At 46.1% G+C, this 24,668-nt stretch overlaps 1 protein-coding gene across 2 annotated transcripts in view; it reads left to right on the top strand.

Moving 5' to 3' along the window:
* Ptpn11 (protein tyrosine phosphatase non-receptor type 11) overlaps positions 1 to 24,668 on the top strand; it is an 85,501-nt gene that overhangs the window by 41,571 nt on the left and 19,262 nt on the right. The window contains exons 7-13 of one of the 2 annotated variants that reach the window (XM_078039059.1): positions 12,607 to 12,703; positions 15,352 to 15,431; positions 15,559 to 15,717; positions 18,790 to 18,921; positions 22,100 to 22,266; positions 23,178 to 23,245; positions 23,771 to 23,922. In XM_078039059.1, coding sequence (XP_077895185.1) covers positions 12,607 to 12,703; positions 15,352 to 15,431; positions 15,559 to 15,717; positions 18,790 to 18,921; positions 22,100 to 22,266; positions 23,178 to 23,245; positions 23,771 to 23,922 — 855 coding nt within the window. The remainder of the gene's footprint in view (positions 1 to 12,606; positions 12,704 to 15,351; positions 15,432 to 15,558; positions 15,718 to 18,789; positions 18,922 to 22,099; positions 22,267 to 23,177; positions 23,246 to 23,770; positions 23,923 to 24,668) is intronic. The other variant, XM_078039060.1, reaches the window with a different exon arrangement.

A 24,668-nucleotide genomic window follows, 5' to 3' on the forward strand; every position in this document is an offset into this window, starting at 1 on the left:
TTGCTTAGGGCCTTCCTAAATTGTTGAGGCTCACTTTGGAACTTGCAATTCTCCTGCCTCAGCCTCCTGAGCTGCTGGGATTACAGGAATGTGCCACCGCTCCTGGCTCAGATGTCTATCTTCTATTTTGTTCTTTCCTTCATATATTTTAGCCACAGTTTGAAAAGTTATGGTTTATCATTACACATCAAAAATGTAAGCAAATATATATATCTGTGTGTGTATATATATATATATATATATATACACACACACACACACACACACACACACACACACATACATATTTCTACTTTTTTGAGATATGCAACCTAACTTTATGTACTTTTTTTTTCTTTTGGTACCAAGGATTGAACCCAGGGATGCTTAAACACTGAGCCACATCCCTAACCCTTTTTCTAATATATATTTTTTTAATTAGAGACAGGGTCTCACTGAGTTGCTTAGTGCATCACTGAGTTGCTGAGGCTGGCTTTGAAATCAATTCTCCTGAGTCACTGGGATTAAAAGCATGTGCTACCATGCCTGGCTTACCTACTTTAAAAAAATTTTTTTTTTTAGTTATAGATGGACACAATACCATTATTTATTTTTATGCTATGCTGAGGATTGAACCCATGTACACATGGTAGGCAAGTGCTCTGCCACTGAACCACAAACCCAGCCAACATACTTTTGTTTTTAATCTTGTTTTTACAGCATCTTGGACACCACTCCATAGTAGTATATAGAGATAGTTTCATTCATTTATGTTTTTACTGCATAGTACTCTATTGTGTGGTTGTGCTATATGGTTTATTCAGCCCATTAATGGGCATTTGTGTAATTTCCAAATGTATTACAAGGAGGATTACAATATATAGCCTTGTACATGCATCTTTTCCTATTTTTTGCTGATCAGTTTTAATGTTAATTTTTTTATGTTCTATCTTAAGAAATTGGTGGATGCTACTCATTAAGTTTTATTATGTATTAATATACATTTTATCATTTATGATTTTGGTCAGTATATTCATCATCTGAAAAGTACTGTTTTCAAGTAAAATTTTGGATAAAAAGAATTAGTGAACTCCTTTGTAACCTAGACCTATTTTAATCTCATACTTTCCTTAAAAACAATAGCTGGGTTGGAAATGTAGCTCAGAGGTAGAGCACTTAATCTAGCATGTACAAAGCCCTGGGTTCCATTCCCAGCAGAGTCCAAAAAAAAAAAAAAAAAAAATATATATATATATATGGAAAAAAGGTATTTTAAAAACCACCCTAGCTAAGGTCTAGGGATGTGGCTCTGGGTTCAATCTCCAGCACACAAAAGTAAATACATAAATAGAAAACAGCTGAATCAGGTGTGGTGGTGCATGTGTATAGTTCTAGCTATTCAGGAGGCTGAGGCAGGAGGATTGCAAGTTGGAGGCCAGCCTGTGCAAATATGCAAGACCCTGTCTTAAAAATAAAAAGGGCCAGAACGAGGCTTAGTGGCAAAGCGGTTGCTTAGCATGTGTAAGGCCCTGGGTTCTACCAGTACCGGGGTGGGTGGGGTGGGAGGGGAGTGTGAGCTTGAAAGGAAGTCCTCGCCTACTCTTCTAGCGGTGGAAAAAGACCTTGATTATAAATGCTGACCTGATGGATTCACTCTGTGACTTGTTGGGTTCTGCCCATCTTCTATATATCATTAACAACAAAAAATGGAAAAATTGAGTTGGCTTTGGGGGAAATGGAAAACAAATGAGATCGCATCTGTGCTCTACAAGTTCTCTGCAGAGGTCAAACTGTGTCAGTAAAATTGTCACACATTAAATGAGGGCATTAGTGTTTCATGGCAGCTGAAACTATATCTAAACAGCTGATGACCTGCTTTCTAGATCTCATAAGTGTCTGCTTTTCAAATTCAGTTTTTAAAAATTGTCCTTTAAGGCTACAGCCAGGGGAATCAGGCTGAGGACAGGACAGACGATCACAGAAAAATGTTGATACTTGGAAGTGGATACTCATCATAATTTAAATCCCTAATACTGAAGTTTGGGCCACAACAGCAGGACATTGTTATGTTAGTGATTATACCTTATTGATTCTAGGAAGATGATAAATATGGGATCACGTCCTTTTTACAGTGTGCTCTGATGGTCTTTGAAATGAACCAGAGATCTAAAGTTCAATGTCATGGTAATTTAACTCAGGCAGCCATATTTTATTTGTCTCTATGCCCCACCTTCTGGTTTTCTGCAAAATTCTACATGTCATTTTAAGTATATTTACAAAGAAGACACTTATAAATTATTTTTGCTTTGGATACATCTTAAAATTTGTAGCCCCTTGGGCTGGGGGTATAGCTCAGTCCCAAAGCACTTGTCTAATATGTGTGAGGCTCTGGCTTCCGTCTCTAATACCACAACCAAACTGAACCAATTCAAACCATACCTACCACTCCTATCATAGCTACTGTGCCTACTATACCGCACTGCACCACACCATGCATACCATACCATACCATACCATCCACACTGCCCCACATCATACCATCCCACACCATACTGTTCCTACCACACCATACATACCATACTGTACCAAAATTGTACCATACTATACCATACTTTCCCACACCATCCCATACCATACTATACCACACCATGTGCCTCTTATGAAGCTCTTTGGTTCTCTTCTCCTTTGCTGCAAAATAAAATTCAGGCTGCTGGTCTGCTTTTAGGATACGCTGTCTGATCAGGACACTGAGCATAAGCCTTTGATCTTTCCTAGCGATCGCCCACTCCTGAGCTGCGTGAACATTCTTTGTCCCCAGCATATCTCTGCTTGGGAATGTAAAGAGGTGGAAATTTTTTCTAGATTTGTTGAAATAAAGTTTGACTCAAATAAGACTAGCAGTGAATCAGTGAGAAGACAGGTTACAATTCTGTCATTTTGTGCCTGCAAGGTGTGTGTTGCTTGAAGCTTCAGTCAGCCATGTTCGTCACGATGGGGTGCGTGTTATGTGACTGCGTTTGTAAGATACTCACCCTGCCTGGCGCCTTCTCCTCCCCCCTGCAACTTCCATGCTCTCATTTTTGTAAAAATTATTTTTTAGTTGTTGATGGACTTTATTTATTTATTTATTTATTTATGCATGGGGCTGAGAATCGAACCCAGTGCCTTACACATGCTAGGCAAGCACTCTGCCCCTGGGCCCCAGCCCCAGCCCCAGCCCTCCCTGCATTCTTCATTCTCCTTTTCCCTCTGCAGAATTTTCTTCTTCTTCTCCTTTTCCTCCTCCTCCTCCTCCTCCTCCTCCTCCTCCTCCTCCTCCTCCTTCTTCTTCACAATATCTTTATTTTACATTTATGTGAGGCTAAGGATCAAACCCAGTGCCTCGTGCATGCTAGGCATGCACAGAGCTCTACCACAGAGCCAAGCCCCAGCCCTCTGCTTCTTGATCTATAACCCTCACTAGAGTCCCTTTTGGATCTTCACACTAGTAACTTTCAGTCTTTGTGCCAAAGTCTCAGAGATTCTCACTGGCTCAGATGCCATCCATCTGAGTCCAAGGACAGAATCATATAGAACAAATATGTCTACCTGGAGCACCCTGTTGGGGAAGAATAGTTCTCAAGGACAAGAGTTGTAACAAACTGGGCGGATATGCCCCAAATATCTAACAAAAACTATAGACACTGGTAGTGGCAGTGACTTATCACTTCATTCATTCAATATTTATTAAACAGACTCCACGTGTGCTCAGGTTCTGGGGATGGACATATGGCAGAGAACAAATCATTTTTTTTTTTTTTTAATGGAGCTTATGGTCAGTTGGGAGAGACAGTAAATTAAAGAAATGGTTAATTTTCAGGGAGATGATAGAGAAAATAGAGTAAATAAAAAAGGTGTGTTGCTGGGGATTACTGTTTTACATAGGTCTCTCTGATAAGGTGGCATTTGAGCAGGGATCTGAAGGAAATAAAAGAGCAAATCAGATATATAACCCCAGGAAGAACCTTTCAGGCAAAGGGAGCAGCATGTGCAAAGGCCCTGGTGTGCAGGCATGCTTCACATGTTCCACATCAGCAGAGGCCACGGCATTTGAGTAGATGGGGAAGAGGGAAATGTAGGTGGAACAATGGCAGAGGGATCAAATCATGAAAGGCATTGTGGGTCAGGGGCAGACCTTTGAGTTTTATTTGGAGGAAGATGGAAAGTCTGTGAATTTTGACACTGGAAAATTCTGACACAGAAGTTTTCACCTTCTGGCTGCCTCTTGAGGGAAGGTTACAAGGGGACCAGGAAAGAGGCTGATTTAGTGATCTGAGCTGGGAGGTGATGGGGGTCTGGACCAGGGCCACAGCCATGGAGGTAGTTGGCTCCTGGAGCTATTCTAAGGCAGACTTGTCAATAATTGAAGGTAGCATTGATAGACTGTGATATTATGGAGCCGAGGCAAGGATAAGATGAAAGTGTTTGGCTTGAGCAATTGGTAGGATGCACTTGCCGTTTACGCAGGAGGCTGGAAGGAGGAGGTCTCAGGGAGGCCATCGGCTTTTATTTTGGACATGTTCAAGTTGGAACTGATTGTTTCACATCTCACTGGAGTAGAATCCTTCAATGCATTCTTGCCGATACAGTCAAGATTGGGCGAGGGTGTTCTTCTTAGTTTGTCTTCACCTGGCCAACATCGCCTCACTCTTGAGGCCCCAGCCTCTGGAGCATTTTCTCAGGAAGGCCCTCCCTGTTCCCTGCTCCATTCCTGCGGAGCTCTTCCTGTTATATGAGCGCATAGCTGCAAATTCTTTCCTTTATAGTACTTATCGTGCTGGAGTTCATGAATAATTTGTGTGGTTATTGGTTTAATGTACTACAAATTCTTAGAAGCAGATAACATTAGTGAGTCTGCTGGAATAAAGAGACGCAGCTGACAGAGCACAAAGAGGCACATTTGATCCTGTGTGTTGGTTATCATATGCATATTATCCAGGGAAATGGCTCAGCTCCATCAGATCCGAAAGAACAGATAATCTCTTTTACTCTTTGTAGCCCCAGAATGCAGCAGCAAGCCTGGCACACAGTAGGCCTCCCAATAGGTATTAGTGGATGTGTTGACTATGAGACGCTGTTCTCAATAGCGAGAGGAAGCTGTTGTTGGGTTCAGGCTGTTTGTGTTTATTCAGTGGAGAACAGTTACGGATGCTTGAAGAGTCTGGAGGAATGTTCTGGGCTTGGCCTGAGGTGTTCTGCTTTTCTACCAGTCTGTTTCCATTTAGAGCCCCTATTCAAGCCTCAGTGGGTGCATTTTAGCCTCTGAGCCCTAGAAGCTCTACTTCAGGTTTGCAGTGCTGAATTTCAGAAAGATCTTAATTTTTGAACTTTGTTTGATTAAAACCAAAACCAAAACCAAAAAAAACCCCAACACCATCAAAACAAAATAAAGGAAAAAAACTTCAAATCCAGAACAAGTCTCATACACCTTATTCCCTAGGGTCTTTTTTTTCCCCATGCTTAAAACTCATTTTCCTCAGTAATTTCATTTTTTAAGGCTCCTTCTATTCGTGAGCCTCTTTTCTGAAGTGGTCTGAGCAGATTTCGGTGTGCATGAGCATCGCAGGCGTTTCACTGAGGGCCATTTGGATGTCGTGGGTTCTGCTTGCAGCTCCGCGGGCCCCCATGGCTCCAGGAGGAAGGCGGCCTGCAGCCTGCAGTCCATTTGATTTCCTCAAAGTGATTGGTCCTGCTTAGGGGAGCTGTACATTCTACTTCGAGATGGTTAGGTTTTGTGGAAACAAGACTTGAACTGCACCCCAGAGCTGTGTCTAGAATAATCACTCTTGCTGGGGGCGTCTAGCAGAAATCTTCCCCTTGGTGACTAAACCACACTGCGGTGAGCAGCAACCCTGGCCAGGGCTCCACAGTGCTCCAGGAGACAGGCCAGTGCTGTAACCAGAATTTTCCATCTAGGCCTGAGCTCCCAGTTGCTTTGTAGAGCCGCTCCCTTCCTGGGGGCAGAACATTTCAGTGGTGAGAGATTTTATCCTGAAGGTTGAAAGCTTCTTTCTGGAGAGATTTCTTTGTTTCTGGGGGTTATTTCCTTTCTCACCTGTGCATCGCCCCGTCCCCAGCTGTTTTTCTCCAGGGTGGTTCTGCTGTTGGCTGCCGCATCTTTTCAGTGTCAAGTGCCTTCTTGGATCCTCTCCCACCTCCGCCTGGTTTCTCCCCTTGACCTCTGATGACCTTGCTGCTTTCTGTCCATGACATCTGTCCTGCTCTTTGACTGGCGCATGGTGCAGCCTCCATCTCCTCTCAGCTCTTTCTTCCTTACCCTGTAACACGCCTCTTCCCAGACTTTGCAGCGACACTTTGGAAGGACCCAGTGGCTTTCTGATTGGAATTCCAGTAGTCGTTTCTTAGCCTGGAGGAAGTTTCTGGGAAGAACTGAGGCTGGAGCACAGGGCTCCGTGGGTCCAGGTGAGACTGGAAGGCGCCTGCACGTGAGGAGCTGTGCCAGGACTGCCTGGCGATGGAGGTGCATTTCCTCAGCCGGCCCCTCACTCCGCTGGCCCTCTGCACCCAGCCGGCTCCTCTGGCTCTAAACTCCTGGCTCTTTGGGCAGCATGTCATCGTCCTCCCAGATGACCCTGAGTGTGTGGCATTGTGGAGCTCTGGTTTCACCCTTTGGGTTGTGTATTTCACGATTTTCCTTGTCTGTCATCTTTCTTCAAACTCAAGTATTCAAAATAGGACCTATTATTTTCTCCTTCAAACCAAGTGTCCCCTTTACTTGTTTCTGTTGGTGACACATTTATTCTGGCCTGGAAGTCTGGGATCCTTGCCTCCTTCTTCTCCTCTTTCTCTTGGATCTTACTATTTGGGAGGTCCTGTTGATTTTTCTCTCCTAATGTCCTCTGGTCCTAGGTGAAGGAAGGGTGTTGCTTTGCTCTCTGTTGGGCTGCATATGGGGGGCATCCTGTTGCACCCCAAATATCATGAGGTGGGTTGTGTAACCCCAGACACTCAGAGAGATCAAGCCCTGTCCAGGACTGCCCTGATGGACACTGGTGGCAACAGGATTGCAGCCTCCTGCCAGGGCTATGCCCTCCCACCTCCAAGATGCCACCTGCTCTTGCCCTACCTCCATTTTTCATTCTTGAAGTTCTAGTCAAGAGTCAGATCCAGTGGTTTGCAGTGAGTGTTCTGAAAGCCTGTGGGGTCTGTGGGGAGCAGGGATGCCGCAACCCCCCACCTTCCATGCATAGGATATTTCTGTGCAATGAAAACTTGACCCTTCCGAAATTGGTAAAGCCTCTGCCACTCAGAAGTGCATCGGTGACCAGGGCAGTGGCTTTTTGATGCTTTTTAGGGTTTAAAGATGTGGTTCAGTCTCTGGCTGGTGCTCTGCCTGGGCTTGGGTAGTCAGATGATAATAATCAACTTCTGGTCCTTTCTGAGAGTTCACCGTTTGGGTGAAAACCTTTTGGATGTCTTTCTTAGGAAAACAGGGTACCTTGCAGCCTGGGTCCCACTTTACCTCATCTTTTTTGCTTCCTTTCTGGAATCTTACCCCAGCATCCCTGCAAGAACCAGTGGGGAGTGGGGGTGGAGACAGTTTCATGCGGTTCGACAGGTCATTACAGCCTTTTGTGCCCCAGTGGCTGCTGGTGAGAGGGAGGTCGTGGAAGGTGAGCCATGGTGGAATGTGTCCTTGAGGGGAGGGCTTGGGATGCCAGGGGCACTGGGCCTGTGCTTTGTGGGAGTCTCGGGCCCAGAGGCCTGCCTTGACTCTGTCTTTGTTCAAACCCTGCGTCTGTCTGGAAGAGGCAGTTGGGAACTTAGTGCAGGATAAGGACCACCTCTGGGGGCCCTGGTGGGTGGTCCAGCCAGAATGCCTTGAGCCTCCATGAGGACTTCTCTGGCCTGGAACTCAGGATTTAGCCTGGCTAAGTGTTTCCTTATGTGCAAGATAGTGGTACCCCACATAGTAGCTAAGATCGAATTAGCACATGAAAAGCCTCTTTTTAATTTTTTTCAGTCCTCTTAAGGCACCTAAAAGGTCTTAGTAAGGTACTAACGAGTCTACCTCTAACACTTGCCTGTGTCCCTTTTTGTTACCAAGCCTCAGGCGTGCCCTGGTATCTATGTAGAATTTGATTACATTTTGCTCTTATATTTCTTTTCCTGGTCACCTTCTGTGTGCAGGAGGTGATATGATTTTCCTGTATGCAATTTTTATATGAAATTTCCTTTGGAAATACATTTTATGAAGGCCAATTAAAGAAAACAAGTGGCATTACAGGCAGCGTGTGGAGAAGGCAAAGCATCTCAAAGGTGCTTTTCAAATGACTTCAGACTGAGAAATGCCTCTCTGGCATTTTGCCTGTGATGATTTTCCTTTCATATTGATGTCTCAGGTCACAGCATTTAAAAGAGATTTTTTTTTTTTTGTGGGTACCAGGGATTGAACCCAGGGGTGCTCGGCAACTGAGCCCCAGCCCCAGCCCTATTTTGTATTTTATTTAGAGACAGGGTTTCACTGAGTTGCTTAGCATCTCATCATTGCCAAGGCTGGCTTTGAACTCACGATCCTCCTTCCTTAGCCTCCCAAGCTGCTGGGATCACAGGCATGTGCCACTGCACCCAGCTTCAAAAAGGACTTTAAGTGAGGGGCCTGTGGTGTCAGACCTCACCTGGCAGGTCTGTGGTGTGTCCTCTCTGCCCTCTTTCTTCCTTCCTCTGTCTCTCCTTCTGTCCCCGTTCTCCCTCCATTCATTCATTTAGCAGATATTTTTGGAATGCCTATGGGGTGCTGGGTGTGGTGCTGGTTGTTGGCAGGGCAAGGCAGTCTGTGGTTCTCTCCGAGGGCAGCCAGACTTGTAAAGACAGAGCTGGGACATTCTCACTTATGTGGATACTAAAGCTGATCTCGGAGAAGGAGAGAGTAGAATAGTGGTTCCCAGAACCTGGAAGGGTGTGTGGGAGGGAGGATGGAGACAGAATGGTTGATGGGTGTACAGGGTGCAGCTGGACAGGAGGGATAACTTCTGATGTCTGAGGTACAGTGCGCACTAGGGTAGCTATGGTTCACACCAACTAATTGGACGTGTCAGAATAGCTCAGAGGATTCTGAATGTACCCAGCCCTCAGAATGTTGTGTTTGAATGATATACCAGTTGCCCAGGTCTGGTCATTATACATTGTACACACACATTCAAGTGCCACACGGTCCCCATAAATACATTTACTCTCTGTCAATTAAAAGAAAAAGCCAGACCTGGGGTCCAGGGTGATAAGCATACTTGTGGAGGGTGGTCCTGCAGAGTGCTTGGCACCGAGGACCACGCTCCCCACTGCTAAGGGGGCCAGGGCTCTCCAGAAGAGGAAATACTTGAGGTGTCTTAAATAATAACTACCTGGGCTCTTCATGGTTGCTCAAGGCAGGGAAAGGGAATCCTGGGTGGAGGGACCAGCCCGTCCAAGAGCAGGAAGGCCTGAAGGAGTCCGTGTGGCCGAGACCCTGTCCTGTCTGTTGGTATGGCTGGGAGATCAACAGTCCTTCTCAAACTTCAGTGTGCATTTCAACTGCTTGGAAATGTTGTTAAAATGTGGGTTTTCAATGGGTAAATCTGGGGTCCAGGCTAAGTCTGTGTTTCTTTAATTAATTAATTAATTATTATTACTATTTTTTTTGTGCCAGGGATTGAACCCAGGGGTGCTCTTAACCACTGAGCCACATCCCCAGCCCGTTTTTGAATTTTTTATTTAGAGGCAGGGTCTCACTGAGTTGCTTGGGCCTCTCTTAAGTTGCTGAGGCTGGCTGTGAGCTCACGATTCTCCTGCCTGCATCTTCCGAGTTGCTGGGATTATAGGTATGCACCACTGTGCCTGGCTCTTTTTCTTTTTTCTTAAGGCTTTCAGAATGGGCTAATTATTTGCTTCCTAAAAACTGATCAGTGGTGATTGAGAAATCAGTATGGCCTGACATCTCTGAGCCTCTGTTAGCTCCCATGCGATGCTGATGCGGCTGCTCCTCGGGCTGTGCTGAGCAGCTGGGTGTGTCGTTCCTATAGTGATAATAATTTTGTGGCAACAGCCAGACCTGCTCATGTCCTTGATTGCAGTCCAGGCTCTGCTTTGTGATTTACATGCATCTCATTTAACCCTTCCACCATCCCTGTGGGGTGGGTAATTAGGATTATCTCCATTTTCCACTTGAGGAAACTGGGGCACGGACAGGTTCAGTAGCATGACGGAGCAGAGGGGGTTGAGGCTAGAGGCAGAACTGTTTGGTAGAGCAATGAGAAAGCCTCTAGTGTCATTCTGGAAAACTTTGACTTGATCTTGAAGAGGAGGGAGAGGTGGAAGGTGATTAGCCCGGGTGGGCTGGAGGAATCGACCTTTTATGGCAATGCCCTGACCTGTGCCTTCTGGGATTGAGTGTTGTGTGTAGTCTGGTCACGGGTGAAGGCCATGGAGGCCACAGTGCCTCCTGCTAGGCTCACTTTCAGCCAAGCTGCTAGTCCTTCCCATCCCTCACTCTGTTGCAGTTTTTCGTTGAAGTTCTTCTGCTTCGTCAGCTTGATTGATTTTTAAATGACTGATTCAGTTCAGTGTTTGAACGTCTGTTTGAACCTCACCTTAATGACCTGTCTAAAAGTCAAGATTGAGCCTCCCTCCTAACGCTGCAGTGTGGGGCGGTGAGGCTGGCCCACTGCTGAAGGCTACACCAGCTCACAGAAGGCAAACGGCTTTGATTACTCAATCCAAGCTCATTTAAAGCATTTGAACGATCCTTTCACCGTTAGAGTGCTCCACACATCCTGCTTGATTTCTTTCCAGATTCCAGGCAGCTGAACTCTTTTGTTATGAGCTGTGTGTCAAGACTGAATATTGCGTTTTGAAACCAGGAGTCAAGTACCAATTTAGATTCCTGACTTTTATACATGTTTTTGGAATACAGATAAATGAAACGCAAGTAACACAGTCTGCCTTGGTGTGGACCGCCGACTCTGAATTCCTTGTAGAAATCTTTTTTTCTTTTTTATGCCAGGGATGGAACCCAGTGGTGTTTAACCAGTGAGCCCCACCCCCAGCCCTTTTTATATTTCAGGGTCCCACTAAGTTGCTCAGGGCCTTGCTAAGTTGCCGAAGCTGGCTTTGAACTTGTGATCCTGCCCCAGCCTCCCAAGCTGCTTGGATTATAGGCGTGAGCCACCACACCCAGCCCTTGTAGAAATCTTTAAGGGGAAGTCATTTTGGCATTTTCTGTAGAAAAATTGTTTCTCATTTTAGTCCGCCTTTTACTTTCTTGATTTGCATATTTGTGATTTTCCATTGAAAACTAGACTTGGGGGATTGGAGCACAGCCCAGGGGTGAGGCCTTGCCTAGAGTGCATGTGAGGTCCCGGGTACAGTCCCCAGCAATGCAAAAACACATGAACCAGGCTTCTTGGAAACCAATGGCCCCTTGAAGAGGTGCTTTTTGTAATTTTGAAAATGAAACCTACCCTGGAATACCCTGGCCTGTCCCCTTCAGGCTTCAGTTGTCCTCTTCACCTCCTCAAGTCCCCTCTCTCTCAGGGCCAGTCCTGTCCTGAATGCCTGGTTAGTCTCTTCTTTTTGTGTTTCCTGCCTCCTTTTCCTGCACAGGTTCCAGACACTTGCTTAAAGAGTCCAGATGTGCTCACCCTCACGCCCTGGCTCTGTGCTCCAGGGCTGCTTCCATCTGGGTGGAGAGATCATAGGGCAGTGATTTCTTTCCAGGTTCCAGGCTGGCTGCCTGTGGCATTGACTTGGGTTTTTGGCATAGGACAAAATAGGATGGCAGTATCCTATTTTGCCAACAGAGCTGTTTGTGTGCCCACCATCCAGTGGCACCAAAACCACTTCTATCCACCTCAGGTTTCCAAATTCAAGAATTGACACACCACTAGGTGGCGCCAGAAGGGTTTTCTTCTTATAAATATTCTGTCATTGAATATATAGAGGAAAAAAGCAGTCTAAAAGCAAAAGCAGAAAACCCAAAAAACAGAAAGAGAAGGACTTCATGACCCCACCACCCTGATAGCATGTCACATGACGTTTTTGGTGTGTTTCCTTTTGCTGTTTCTTGTGAACAAAAGTGAATGCAAACATATAGCTTCCGTCGTGCATTGCTGTGGGAGTTTGATCTTTTCACTTAGCTCTCATCATCTTTCCAAGGCATTAAATGTTCTCCTAGAACACTTTTAAAAAAAAGAAAAAGAATTTTTTTTTTTTTGAAACAGGATCTTACTACATGGCTCAGGCTGGCCTCCAAATTGCAGTTCTCCTGCCTTAGCCTCCCAAAGAACTGGGATTACAGGTGTGCCCCACCATGCCTGGCTTAGGACATTTAAAAAAATTGTTCCAGAACATTCTTTTGTATGAATAGACAGTAGTTAGGGAGCCCTTTCCTGTGGTACGTTGATATTGTTCCCAGTGTTCTTGCTCCTGTTGATGCGGTATGAGGATGGGCATTCTTGTAGCTATCAATACAGCTCCGAACATTTCTTAGGATAAATTCCTCAAAGCAGAATACAGAGCTGGGCTTCTATTCCTCCTCCTTCTTTTGTGTCTGTGCTTTTGATGAAGATAACATTTACTTTTCTTTCTTTCTAGACACTACAACAACAGGAATGCAAACTTCTCTACAGTCGAAAAGAGGGTCAAAGGCAAGAAAATAAAAACAAAAATAGATATAAAAACATTCTGCCTTGTAAGTATCAGTATCCTTCCTCAGTAACAGTCACTATGTCCTGGGGGCCATGCACTCTTGTTAACCAGGCCTAGGCCTTAGCCTCTTCAATTGGGAACAGTTTCCAAACTAATCAGCCGTAGTGAGGATTGACAGCCTCATTCACTGTGTTTCTATGATGGTGTTGACCAAGTGCAGTTGCTACTGGGACGCCTCTTCTGTGGTCATTTCCTCCAGTTTGTGAACGTTCCAATGCCTCTGGTACTCCTCTCGAGGCTGTGATTGCTCGGGGTTAGGCCCTGCCAGAATCCCTGGGCTCTGAGATTTGCACCTTTCTTCCCTGTTGACTGGCTCACGAGTGTTGGGTTAGGTATACTTCCTTCCTGGGATTCTGTCCTCATTTGGGAAACAGATGAAGTCCCTCCTGTTGTTCTGCTCATAGACTCAGAGCTGAGTCACTAGAGGTAAAAGTGGGGACCTCCCTCTGCTCAGATGAGGACCTTGTGATATTCACAAAGCCATACCTCTTTCAGCAGGCAGATCCAAAGTGGACCCATTAGGGAGAAAAGCCCTGAAAGGATGTAGGCCCAGGACGAGGACTCCAGAGATGGCGCAGCACAAGTTGTAGTTGGCCTCTTCATCAGGCTAATTCTGTGCCAAACTCTGTATCTTGGTGCCACTTAATCCATATCACATGCATCCCAAGCAGGCATTCTCATTTCCCCACTGTGTGGACTGTCCAGGCAAGGCTGCAAGTACGAGTGAGCGGCGGAAATTGGCCCAGAGCCCCTAGGCACCTCCTCAACTCTCCGGGGGCTCCAGAGCAGGGTCTCTTGGGGGAGCTCTGCAAAGCCATGTGTGGCAGGGGTGGGGGCAAGTGGAACTTCTGTTTATTTATATCCCCATGTACAAGGAGAGAAATTTAAATCTGATGCATAGATTGATGGCAACATATGCATAATATATTTGGCCAACTTAAAAGGAAGGATTGTTTATAGATAATGTGTGTGTGTGTGTGTGTGTGTGTGTGTGTGTGTGTGTGTGTGTGTGTGTGTCAGTGTTCAAGATGCTTTGTTATTGAGGCACATGGTCACATTTGAAGAGCACTACTTCATATCTGATCAGGTCAGAGCCATTTTGTCAGTTAATACAAACTAACTGTGTGTATATGTGTGTGTGTGTGTGAACATAGGCATTCTCTGTCTGCGTGTATATGCATGTAAATGTGGTATGTATGTTTGTCACGTCCCTGAGGCTATTTGTGATGTGTGGGTGAGGACGGGGGAGCGAGGAGGTCCATTTCTAGTATTGATGAAAGGGGATAAGGAATTTGTAGAGAAGCAGTTTGAGCCACAGCGTGATCCCAGTGGGTTTGGGGAGCCTCATTCTTTTTCAGTTTTCACTCCTACTCATGGGGTCAGCTGATACTCAACAGTAAGAAAGGAGTTAAGAAAAGATGAAGGGAATAATTATTTGCAGTTTCTAAATATAATATTGCCTCTTCCTCCCTTAAAAATTCCCAATCAAATGTTTTCTCTGACTCACAACTTCCTTCTTTCTTCCTTCCTTCCTTCCTTTCTTTTCATGGTGCTGGAAGTTGAACCCAGAGCCTCCTCCTATATGCCAGGCAGGTGCTGTACCACCAAGCTATGTTCCCAGCTCACATCTTATGTCTTTAAAGATGGGGTGCAATTCCAGCAACTCAGGAGGCTGAGGCAGGAAGATTTCAAATTTCAAGTTGAAGGCCAGCTTCAGTAACTTAGCAAGATCCTGTCTCAAAATAAAAAATAAAAAAGGGCCTGGGATATAGTTCAGTGGTAAAGTGCTCCTGGGTTAACTCTCCAGTATAAATAAACAAACAAACAAACTTTTTAGTTTGAACAAATTTGGACAAAATTATTACAAAAATAGTATTGATGGTTCTCATGTGTCCACTGTTTGGTTTTCATCATGATAGCATCCTGTCTATCCATAGTGCATTCTTAAAATAAGGAATTTTTTTTTTTTTTTTTTTTTGAGACTGAGGATTGAACCCAGTGGCAATCTATAGCTGACCTACACCCCAGCCCTTTTCTAAGTTGCCCAGGCTGGTCTTGAGCCTGCAATCCTCCTGCCTCAGCCTCCTGAGTTACTGTGATTACAGACATGTGCCACCATGCTTGGTTAAGACAAGGACTTTTTTTTTTTTAATTGATTTTATGTTTTAAATACATGACAGCGGAATGCATTATAATTCTTATTACACATATAGAGCACAATTTTTCATATCTCTGTTTGTATATAAAGTATATTCACATTAATTCATGTCTTCATATGTGGACTTTGGATAATGATATCCATCACATTCCACCATCATGCTAACCCCCTGCCCCTTCTCTTCCCCTCCCACCCCTCTGCCCTATCTAGAGTTTGTCTATTCCTCCCGTGCTCCCCCTCCCTACCCCACTATGAATCAGCCTCCTTATATCAGAGAAAACATTCAGCATTTAAGACAAGGAAATTTTAAAGAAAGCATCATATGGCATTCAGATCGTTGTTGTGCTTATTTGAGGTTTAATGTTTTTTGTGGTTTTATCATTAAATGAGCAGAGCTTGGGCTGGTTGAGACAAAGTGGTTTGTGCAGAAGCTGTCTGAGTACTTACCTGGCTGGGTCCTTTTCTCTTTGCAGTTGATCATACCCGGGTTGTCCTCCATGATGGTGATCCCAATGAGCCTGTCTCTGATTACATTAACGCAAACATCATCATGGTAAGTTGCTTGTCGTGGTGTTTTTTTCTGGTCACACATTCTTAGACTGTTCTTGAATTTTACATTTTTCCTTGTGTCTTGAAAGCAACTTTCAAATGTGTAAGGGATTTTCTTCCTCGATTTCTAGCCTGAATTTGAAACCAAGTGCAACAATTCAAAGCCCAAAAAGAGTTACATTGCCACCCAAGGCTGCCTGCAAAACACAGTGAACGACTTTTGGCGGATGGTGTTCCAAGAGAACTCCCGAGTGATCGTTATGACAACAAAAGAAGTAGAGAGAGGAAAGGTATGTTTCATCATCTTCTCTTCTGATGATTTTTTTTTGGGTGCTGGGGATTGAACTCAGGGGCACTCAACCACTGAGCCACATCCTCAGCCCTATTTTGTATTTGATTTAGAGACAGGGTCTCACTGAGTTGCTTAGCACCTCGCTTTTGCTGAGGCTGGCTTTGAACTCACGATCCTCCTGCTCAGCCTCCCAAGCTGCTGGGATTAGAGGTGTGCGCCACCATGCCTGGATTTTCTGATTACTTTTTAATCTTGTGGTGTTGGGGATGGAACTCAGGGTCTTATCCGTGCTAGGAAAGTGCTCTACCTCTGAGCTATGCCTCCAGCCCTGAAAAAGTCTTTTTGAAGTGTGGATGAGTCAGGTGAACTGTTTTATTAATTGAATAAACAAATTAAGCTCACTCTAACTAACCCTCTGGAGAAAAGGGAGTAAAGAAATTGGCTTAAGATGAGCTTGGTGTGGTTTTCTTTCTTTTTTCCGTATTGTTTTATGAATGCATTGTAGGTGCGAGTGCTGGTGGGATTCACTGTTACGTGTTTGTACATGCACACAGTGTAACAATGTGTTTTGGGCAGTACTACTCCCCGGTATTTTCCCCGTGTGGTTTTCTGAATGTCTTCCACTTGGGCTTTTGGACTGTCTTGGATTTCTTAGGATCTGGTTATTGTTCACCTGTAGTTCCTCAAGTCCTTCCCTGCCCCAGCCTGTCCCAGGACATGGGTTTGTTAAATATACCCTTGGGTGGCTTGAAGTTGACAGGGCCACCAAGGCTTGGTTGGCTGGATCCAGTTTTCTTTTCCTGATGTTTCACTGGGACGGTTTCTTTTGCTATGTCCTCAGTTGGTCTTTTCTTGGGCAGTGTGTGGTCTGCTCTTCGTCCTCTCCAGGGAATTTTTACAGCAGACATTGTGGGTTTCATCTCTAGATGTTGTATGGGGTCTTTTAACATCTTCTGTGTCTCTCCCTTTCACGGTAGGGTTTGCCGTTGTGCTTGTAGCTGGTGCACTGTGGACACCTTTGAGGCCAGATTTGACTGTGAAACAGAGATTTCCTCTAGCAGTGACATTAAGTATTCTTGAATCCACGGACCAGTTACCTCAGCTTTATAGTTTGTTTCAGGTGGGAGTTATCTGCCCTGAGTGTGGAAAGAAGACGCAAGCCCTCTGTCCTGCTTCTTTTTTTGGTACTGGGGATTGAACTTGGGCACTTGACCACTGGGCCACACCCCTAGTCCTATTTTGTATTTTATTTAGAGACAGGGTCTCACTGAGTTGCTTAGTACCTCACTGTTGCTGAGGCTGGCTTTGAACTCGCAATCTTCCTGCCTCAGCCTCCTGAGCCACTAGGATGACAGGTATGTCCCACCTTGTCCAGTTGTCCTGCTTCTTGAGTGACTGGAGTTATAGGAGTCTTCTCTTCTCAGAGGACCTGGGGGCTATGAAGGGGCCTTGTGTTGCTTCAAAGGAATCAGTATCAGTCTGTTAGAAGGTAAGCTCTGAGAGCAGACAGACAGACATTGGGCCAAATCACTGCCCAGTCCTCACCACCTGATCTCTTCTGTCTTTTCCTGCTTTTCCATTCTTTCTTTTCTCTTTGGGGGTGCAGAGAGAGTGGCACGGCGGCTTTTATTCTTGCCACTGCCTTTGTGACAGCCTTCTGTTGGTGTTCACTAGTACACAGAAGGAAAATCGGACTGTGGACTCTGACTTTAAGAGATAATGTATTAGCATTCACATTTTTGCATTTGTTTGCCAAGGTTTGCACGACCGTTTGGAAAACTAGGAGGAGGGCTGTAGCAATTTGCGGATGTTTAAAGTTAGTTCTTTTCAGAGCCATGGTTTAATTTTGTGTCCTCTGTCGAGGTCTCTGTAATGATTGGAACAGTTGCCAAATTGATTGGCTGGTCACAGCATCAAGTTCAATTCGCATTAGAAGGGTTTATTTAGGGAAATTAAAAATTGTTTCAAATCTGACAAAAGGTGTTTGGATCTACCAAATTTTGGAGGCAAAGGTAAATTCAGATTAATAATAAGAAATCACATTCTTCTGTTATTTTATTTCACAGTGCTGGGTATCAAACCTAGGGCATCATGCTTGCTGGGCAAGCACTTCACAACTGAACTACACCCAGTCCCACAACCTTTTATCGAACTTTCCACCTGCCATATTTATTTTCGTTTGATTCACCATTGACTGTGGGGCCTGCAGCTGAGCTCTTCTTTTTAGTTTTATAACTGTAAATTTCTCTCTTTTCTTAATACATACAGTGAGTTTCTCTTGCTGATATTCATGTCTTGGTGGTTGGGAAGGTGAGTGGAGTAGGTGACAGCATTCTTCACTCCGGCTACCTCCCCAGGTAGATAGACTCATCTCCATTGAGCAAAACAGCCTCCTTTTTGGCAACAGGAGTGCTTTCTTTGGTGCTATATTTTTCAATCCTCCTGCTCTGAAGCCGGCAGCTAGCGCAGGCTTGGTGTTCCCAGCTCAGGGAAGGTGACAGGAGGAGTAGCTCTCAGCTGGGGCTGGATATAGAAAGAGCAGCTGGTTCGGAACCCAGAGGCCACCTGTCTGTGATAGAGTTATTCACGTGTGGGTTGATAAGGCATGGAGTCCTCCTACACTGGCTCGGAAATGAACCAGACAGCCCGGCTTGCTGGGCAGCCCATCCACCTCCGGAGTCCTTGCTTGCCTTCCCTCCAGAGCGGGGCAGAGTGCTGGGATTCAAAATGCAGTGGTTGCCAGTCGGTACTCTCAGTTCCATGGGGCCCTCCCTTTTTGCCTCTGTTTTCTTTGAAGATAGCGAGCAAGCCTGGTCTCTGTTTCACCTTGGCCTGGATAGGTCCATTCTGCCTTGACCCCTTTTCACGTCCCACTCTGCCCAGTCCTCTGAGCACCTACTTTCCTTATTCCAACTCTTCTTTCCTTTTGGAAAACCTAACAGGTGCTGAACAGGCCTTTCCCGTGTCTGCGGTCATTAAGCATGGTGGGAACACGTGCTTGCTGCTGGTTTAGGTTTTGTTGTTTTTCAGGTTCACAGAAATGAACACTCTTTCCTCTGCTCCCTTTTAGAGCAAATGTGTCAAGTACTGGCCTGATGAGTATGCACTAAAAGAATATGGGGTCATGCGCGTACGGAATGTCAAAGAAAGTGCTGCTCACGACTACACGCTAAGAGAGCTGAAACTTTCCAAGGTTGGACAAGTAAGTATATTGTCGTTTTTAGAGACTTTGGTAACTGTCGTATGTAGTCATCCAGGGTCTTGCAGTTACTTGTGTTCGATGCACACATGCATTTCTTCACCCATAGGTGCAGTAGCCGTTTATTAGAAACCTTCCATATACCACGTGTAGTTCAGGCACTGATGGCACATTGTGAACAAAACAAAGTCCCTGTCCACACAGAGTCCAGAGAGGGGGCAGATTTAAAAGCCATGACCAGCTAAATTTTTTGATTATAGGTCTGTGAGGACTGCAGGTGGTACTTTCGAGAGTGAATGGGGAGCGCCTCTCTAAGCAAGTGATACTTGAGCTGAGACCCCAAGAGCAAAGGCTGTGAGGCCCAGTTTGTAGTCGGTTCTACACAGAAGATCTTCTGTACTGCATGTGGGTTGGGATTGGGCCCAGTGACTGACTACAAAACACGGGCTGTAGCACACATCTAAAGTGCCATGGTACCCCAGAGACGGCTTCCTTCTGGCTAGAGTATCAAGGAGACCGTCCTAGAAGAGCCCCCTTGAAGGGCTTGGTTTCTGAGGAAGAAGGTGGCAAGCAGAGGGCCTCCTAGGCTAGAGCAGTGTCCGAGCCACAACACTGAAGCGCACAGTGTAGGGAATGGGACTCGGGGAATGAAGGTGATGGGGGGGGGGCGTTGGGGAGATGAACTTGGGCAGACAGAGGTTGGGACCAAGTTGGGAAGTCTGGACTATTATGTTAGGAGATTGAACTTTACCAGTCAGTCCTCATAGAACTGTGCCATTTCTTGTGCCAGGTGAGCTGTGTGTCAGGAAGGTCTGACAGCCCTGGGGTGGGGGTCGGGACTGACCTCATGGCTGGGAGGCCTCTGGTGGTCTGGGTTCTTTCTGTGACGTGGGTGTTGTGTAAATACCAGGGTAAGCGAGAGGAGGAACAGCGCATGTGAGCTACTCCCTGGAGGTGGGGGTGGGGTGCCTGCAGGTCGAGGGGTGGTGTGGCTCTTGCAGGGAGGAGAGGGATCAAAGACATCCTAGAGGTCTGTGTGAAGGGACCATGGCTCTGTGGCAGATGGCAGAGATGCTGGAGGAACTGTTGTGTTTTGGACACATTGAGCTGAGCACCTGAGCAGAGATGGCCATCAGCCATTTGGACATTCATTGATTCATTAATTCAGAGAAATTTGTCGAATGACCTCTTGGTTCCTAGTACTCTGTTGCTTACAAGAGACAGAGTTGGGGAACAAAACAGATAATGTCCCTGCTCTCCTGAGCCTACACTCTCCTGGCTGGAAATCTACTACCCAGTGATTGCACACACAAATATATCACTATAAACTGTAATCAGGCTAGAAAGGAGAGCTGCAGGGTTTGGGTGGGGAGGGCATGGAGGTGCTGTCAATCACAGAGATCTGAGAGGAGCTGGACAAGTAGCTGTTGAATAGAGATGAGAGGCTTCAAGGACACTGGATCAAGGTTCCAACTGATAAACTGCCCACCTCTCATTGTCAGGTGTTTCTAAGTAGCAGGTGGATTTTTCCTCTTGTTGGTGGCAAACCATTTGTCTAGTTACCAGACGCTATTGAGAAGCAGGAATGGGAAATATTGATGTGGGTTTGTGTTTTGTACCCTGACTGGGATGTTGACATGGGACTGGTTGTGTCTCCTGCATTGCTGATAGCATATTGCCCCTCCCCACCTCCTTGAACCCAGGGATGCTCTACCTCTGAGCTCCATCCCAGCCCTTTTAAAATTTTATTTTGAGATAGGGTCATGCTAAGTTGCTGAAGCTGGCCTTGAACTTGTGATCCTCCTGCCTCAGCCTCCTGAGTAGCTGGGATTACAGGCATGCACCCACGCCAGGCTGTGTATCATCTGCTTCTTGTAGAGCATTTTGTGTGCTGCAATGTGATCTCCTTTAAGCTAACTTTCCAGGAAGGAGGAAGACAGGCAGGGACCCTCTGACTGCTTACTAAGGGGCTGTGTGGATGCTTGAAGGGGCTTGGGCAGGTCTCCTCTTCCTTGACTGGCCTCTCTGTGACCTGTGTAGCCACTTGATTTTTAGGCTGCTCAGTAGCATCAAGGCACGTTCCCCCCATGGCATCAGCAAGTTGAATGTGTACAATTCAAGGGACGATCTTAACTGTGGCTCATATCCCATGGATGTACTCAAGTTCCCTGGTGGGGTCTAGTTGCAGCTCTCTCTCTCTCTCTTTAAATACCTTTAAAAATGTCACTTTGCTTCTTCGATTGTGTCCAGAAGCCATGGCAGTGAATGGTTCCACTTCAGTTCCCTAATCGGGATAGAGCCTGCAACATGGTACTTTTTGTAATCTAGATGCCATTTTTGTTGTTGTTGTTTTTAATTATTTAGTTGTAAATAGACTAATAGATGTCTTTATTTTATTTATTTTTATGCAGTGCAGAGGGTTGAACCCAGTGCCTCACATGTGCTAGGCAAACACTCTACCACTGAGCCCCAGCCCCAGCCCCTAGATGTCATTGTTGATCCTTATGAATTACCACTGTCTTCAAAATAACCATGGGTGCCGAGCTGTTTGCTGTTTGTGGGGCAGAGGCTGCGTGTTTCAGCTCATTTCATCCTCACTGTTGTTTTGTCAAGAGGGAGATTATTATTTCCATTTTGCAAATTAAAGTGAGGTTTCGAGATGCTCAAGGCCTCAGTGAGTCTGATTGCCTGGGACCTGCGCCTGAATCTAGGCACTGGACTTTCAAGCCTGACTTCTTTCTCCTTGGCACTAAACAAAGTTTAAAGCATCACAGTGATGCTATAACGCAAGCGTATGTGTGTGCCTGGCGGGAGGTTAGGTATAAAAGACCACAGTGTCTTGAGGGAGCATCTGTTTCCTCAGCTGCTGAGAGGAGGGACCTTGGTCCTTGGAAACCTCGGTTGCCTCTGGAGGTAAGTGCCACATAGATGAGGAGGAGTGGGGACATTTCCTGTGTGGATGGAGAAAGAGTTGGGACTGGAGTTGCCCTCTGCCGTTCAGCTCAGTCCTCCGGACGGGTGTGAGTGGCCCCATCGCTGCCCAGTCAACCCCCACCGCAGCCCCTGGAGCTGACATAGAGCCCTGGGAAGTGGTGCCACCGGCATGCCGAGGACTAGGGAAGCCGGCATCTGGCGCCTCCTCAATCCCTTGATTTATTTAATTCTTTTCTGGTTTTTCTTGGCTCTACTCCAGGGCAATACAGAGAGAACCGTCTGGCAGTACCACTTTCGGACCTGGCCGGACCATGGTGTGCCCAGCGACCCTGGGGGCGTGCTGGACTTCCTGGAGGAGGTCCACCACAAGCAGGAGAGCATCATGGACGCCGGCCCCGTGGTGGTTCACTGCAGGTGATGGCCACAGCCTGTCCCGGGCTCCTCTAGGGCTGGCTTTTACTAACCCACGCTGGTGCTTTAACCGTGCGAAGCCTTTAATATCTAGGTGTGGTAACGTGAGGCATGGGCAAACTGCTGCAGGTGCCTTTTTACCCCCAAATCTGTTTCTCACAGGCCCTGCAGGTCTGCTGGATGGGGGTGGGTGGACACAGCCTGATTCTTAAGGATCCCTCAATCTAGTTGTTTTTGCTTAGTTTTCCTTTTAACATAATAATTTAGGATTCATGTGTTTGATTGTGTTTCTATTCTCTTTTACCATGTAAAGGAGATCTAGTTTCCCCTGACAATATGCTTATTTGCTTCATGAGAGTCTGACCTCTTCCCACCTGGGCCTGTGGTCCCAGCTGTGCCGTGGCCTCTGTAGCACTTTGTGGGCTGCTGGTGCCCCTTTTCAGGCTTCATGATTATACTGGGGAGAGTTTGGTTTCCTACATCTTATTCATATGTTGGACAAGTAGGTGTGTATGAAACTTTATTCATTTTTTTTTTAAAAACTATTATTTATTGAGCACTTACTCAGTGCCAGCCTCGGAGATCAGTGTTTCTCATGCGTCATTCATGTTTGAATCTCACAGCAGCCTTATAAGGAGTGTGCTTCTGTCCCCATTTCATGGATGAGAAACAGGAGCAGAGAGGTGAAGGGACTTGCCTCAGGTGCGCTGAACTGGGGAAGCTGGACTCTGAGTGCAGGTCGCGCTGACCCCAAAGCCCTGTGCTCCTGGCTGACATATTCACAGATATAAATAGACTGTCTTATAAATACTCCCAAGAGCACGCTTTCTTTCCGTTAGTATAAGCAGCTTGGTTTTGAGTGTAAAACCCCCAGGAGTGACCGCCTGTCCCTGCTTTTGTCCTTCTGCCTACAGTGCTGGAATCGGCCGGACAGGGACATTCATTGTGATTGATATCCTTATCGACATCATCAGAGAAAAAGGTAGGTCACCTGGAGGGCAGGAAGCCACATTTCCTGTTTGTAGGTTATGGGAAGGAAGCATCAGGGAATACAGCCTGGGGAAGACAATTCAAATGTGAAAATTTTTTCATTAAAAATCTGGGCCAAAGACTTCCACTTTGGGTATGTTTGCCTGGGAACCAAGTGAGGCTATTGGACCCTTTACACAAAATGAAGCCCAGGAGCTGTGGCCTCCATTGCACATGCATGCTGACCCTCTATTGCACACGCAATGGGGTCTCTCCCAGCCACCCAGTGCTTGGGAGGTCCACTGGGAGGGGAGGGAATTGTGACCTCCAGCACTCTGTCATGTCATCTGCTGGCATTGCTGGCACTGCTTAGAAGTCCAAGTCTTTACTGCTCCAGCTGAATCTGTCCCAGGGCCACAGATTCAATTGGAGCAGTAAAGCCCAAATCTGCTTTCCCCCCAGGTCTGCTGTAAGCTGTGCATTAAACAGTGCGTCCTGGCTCTGTTTCCCCTGCCTCCTCACAGTATCTACTTTGTAGGTGTCGACTGTGACATTGACGTTCCCAAAACCATACAGATGGTGCGATCTCAGAGGTCAGGGATGGTTCAGACAGAAGCACAGTACCGGTTTATCTATATGGCCGTCCAGCATTATATTGAAACACTACAGCGCAGGATCGAGGAAGAGCAGGTACTGGGCCTGGCAGGGCCGGCGTGCGGGTTTCCTTTCCTTTCTGGGTGTCTTGCACACGCTATCCTTTTCAGCAAGAAATTGTAACTATTCTCCAGTTCATAGGACTGGGTTTTCAATCCAGAAGAGCGTAGGGAGGGCACCGGTGCCATCATCCTGTCTGACGGGTTGAGGCTCTGCCATGAGGAAAGATCACGATTGTCCCAGGGACACTTCGCAAGCTGAGAACTCAGAGCCTGGAAGTTTTCAGCCTGTTCCAGTATTGAATTGGGTCACGTTTATCCTGCTTCCATTTCTTAAAATGAATACCTCACTCTTAATAGCACATGGCAGTCTGAACCACTCATTTAGTTGAGTTGGAAACAGTGAAATTTTGATTTTAATAAGCTGGGCATAATGAAGAATGTTAGATTGGAGCCCTTCCATCTGAAGCTATTCACAACAGACACAAAGACGAGTTAATTAGGAATATACTGAGCTGAGGGAGATGGGAAGACTGCTCTTTTGGGGAGCTGAGCTTATTTCCCCACCCCCAACCCCTTTCATGGCTGCCGGTGGGGCAGCGTCTGGATGGCAGCAGTGCTTGCCCATCTCACCCTGCTTTTTTGGGGCACCAGGGATTGAGCTCAGGGGCACTCGACCACTGAGCCACGTCTGCAGCCCAATTTTGTATTTTATTTAGAGACAGGGTCTCTCTGAGCTGCTTAGTGCCTAGCTGTTGATGAGGCTGCCTTTGAACTCATGAT

Source organism: Ictidomys tridecemlineatus, chromosome 2 (assembly GCF_052094955.1).
Source record: "Ictidomys tridecemlineatus isolate mIctTri1 chromosome 2, mIctTri1.hap1, whole genome shotgun sequence".
NCBI lineage: Eukaryota > Metazoa > Chordata > Mammalia > Rodentia > Sciuridae > Ictidomys > Ictidomys tridecemlineatus.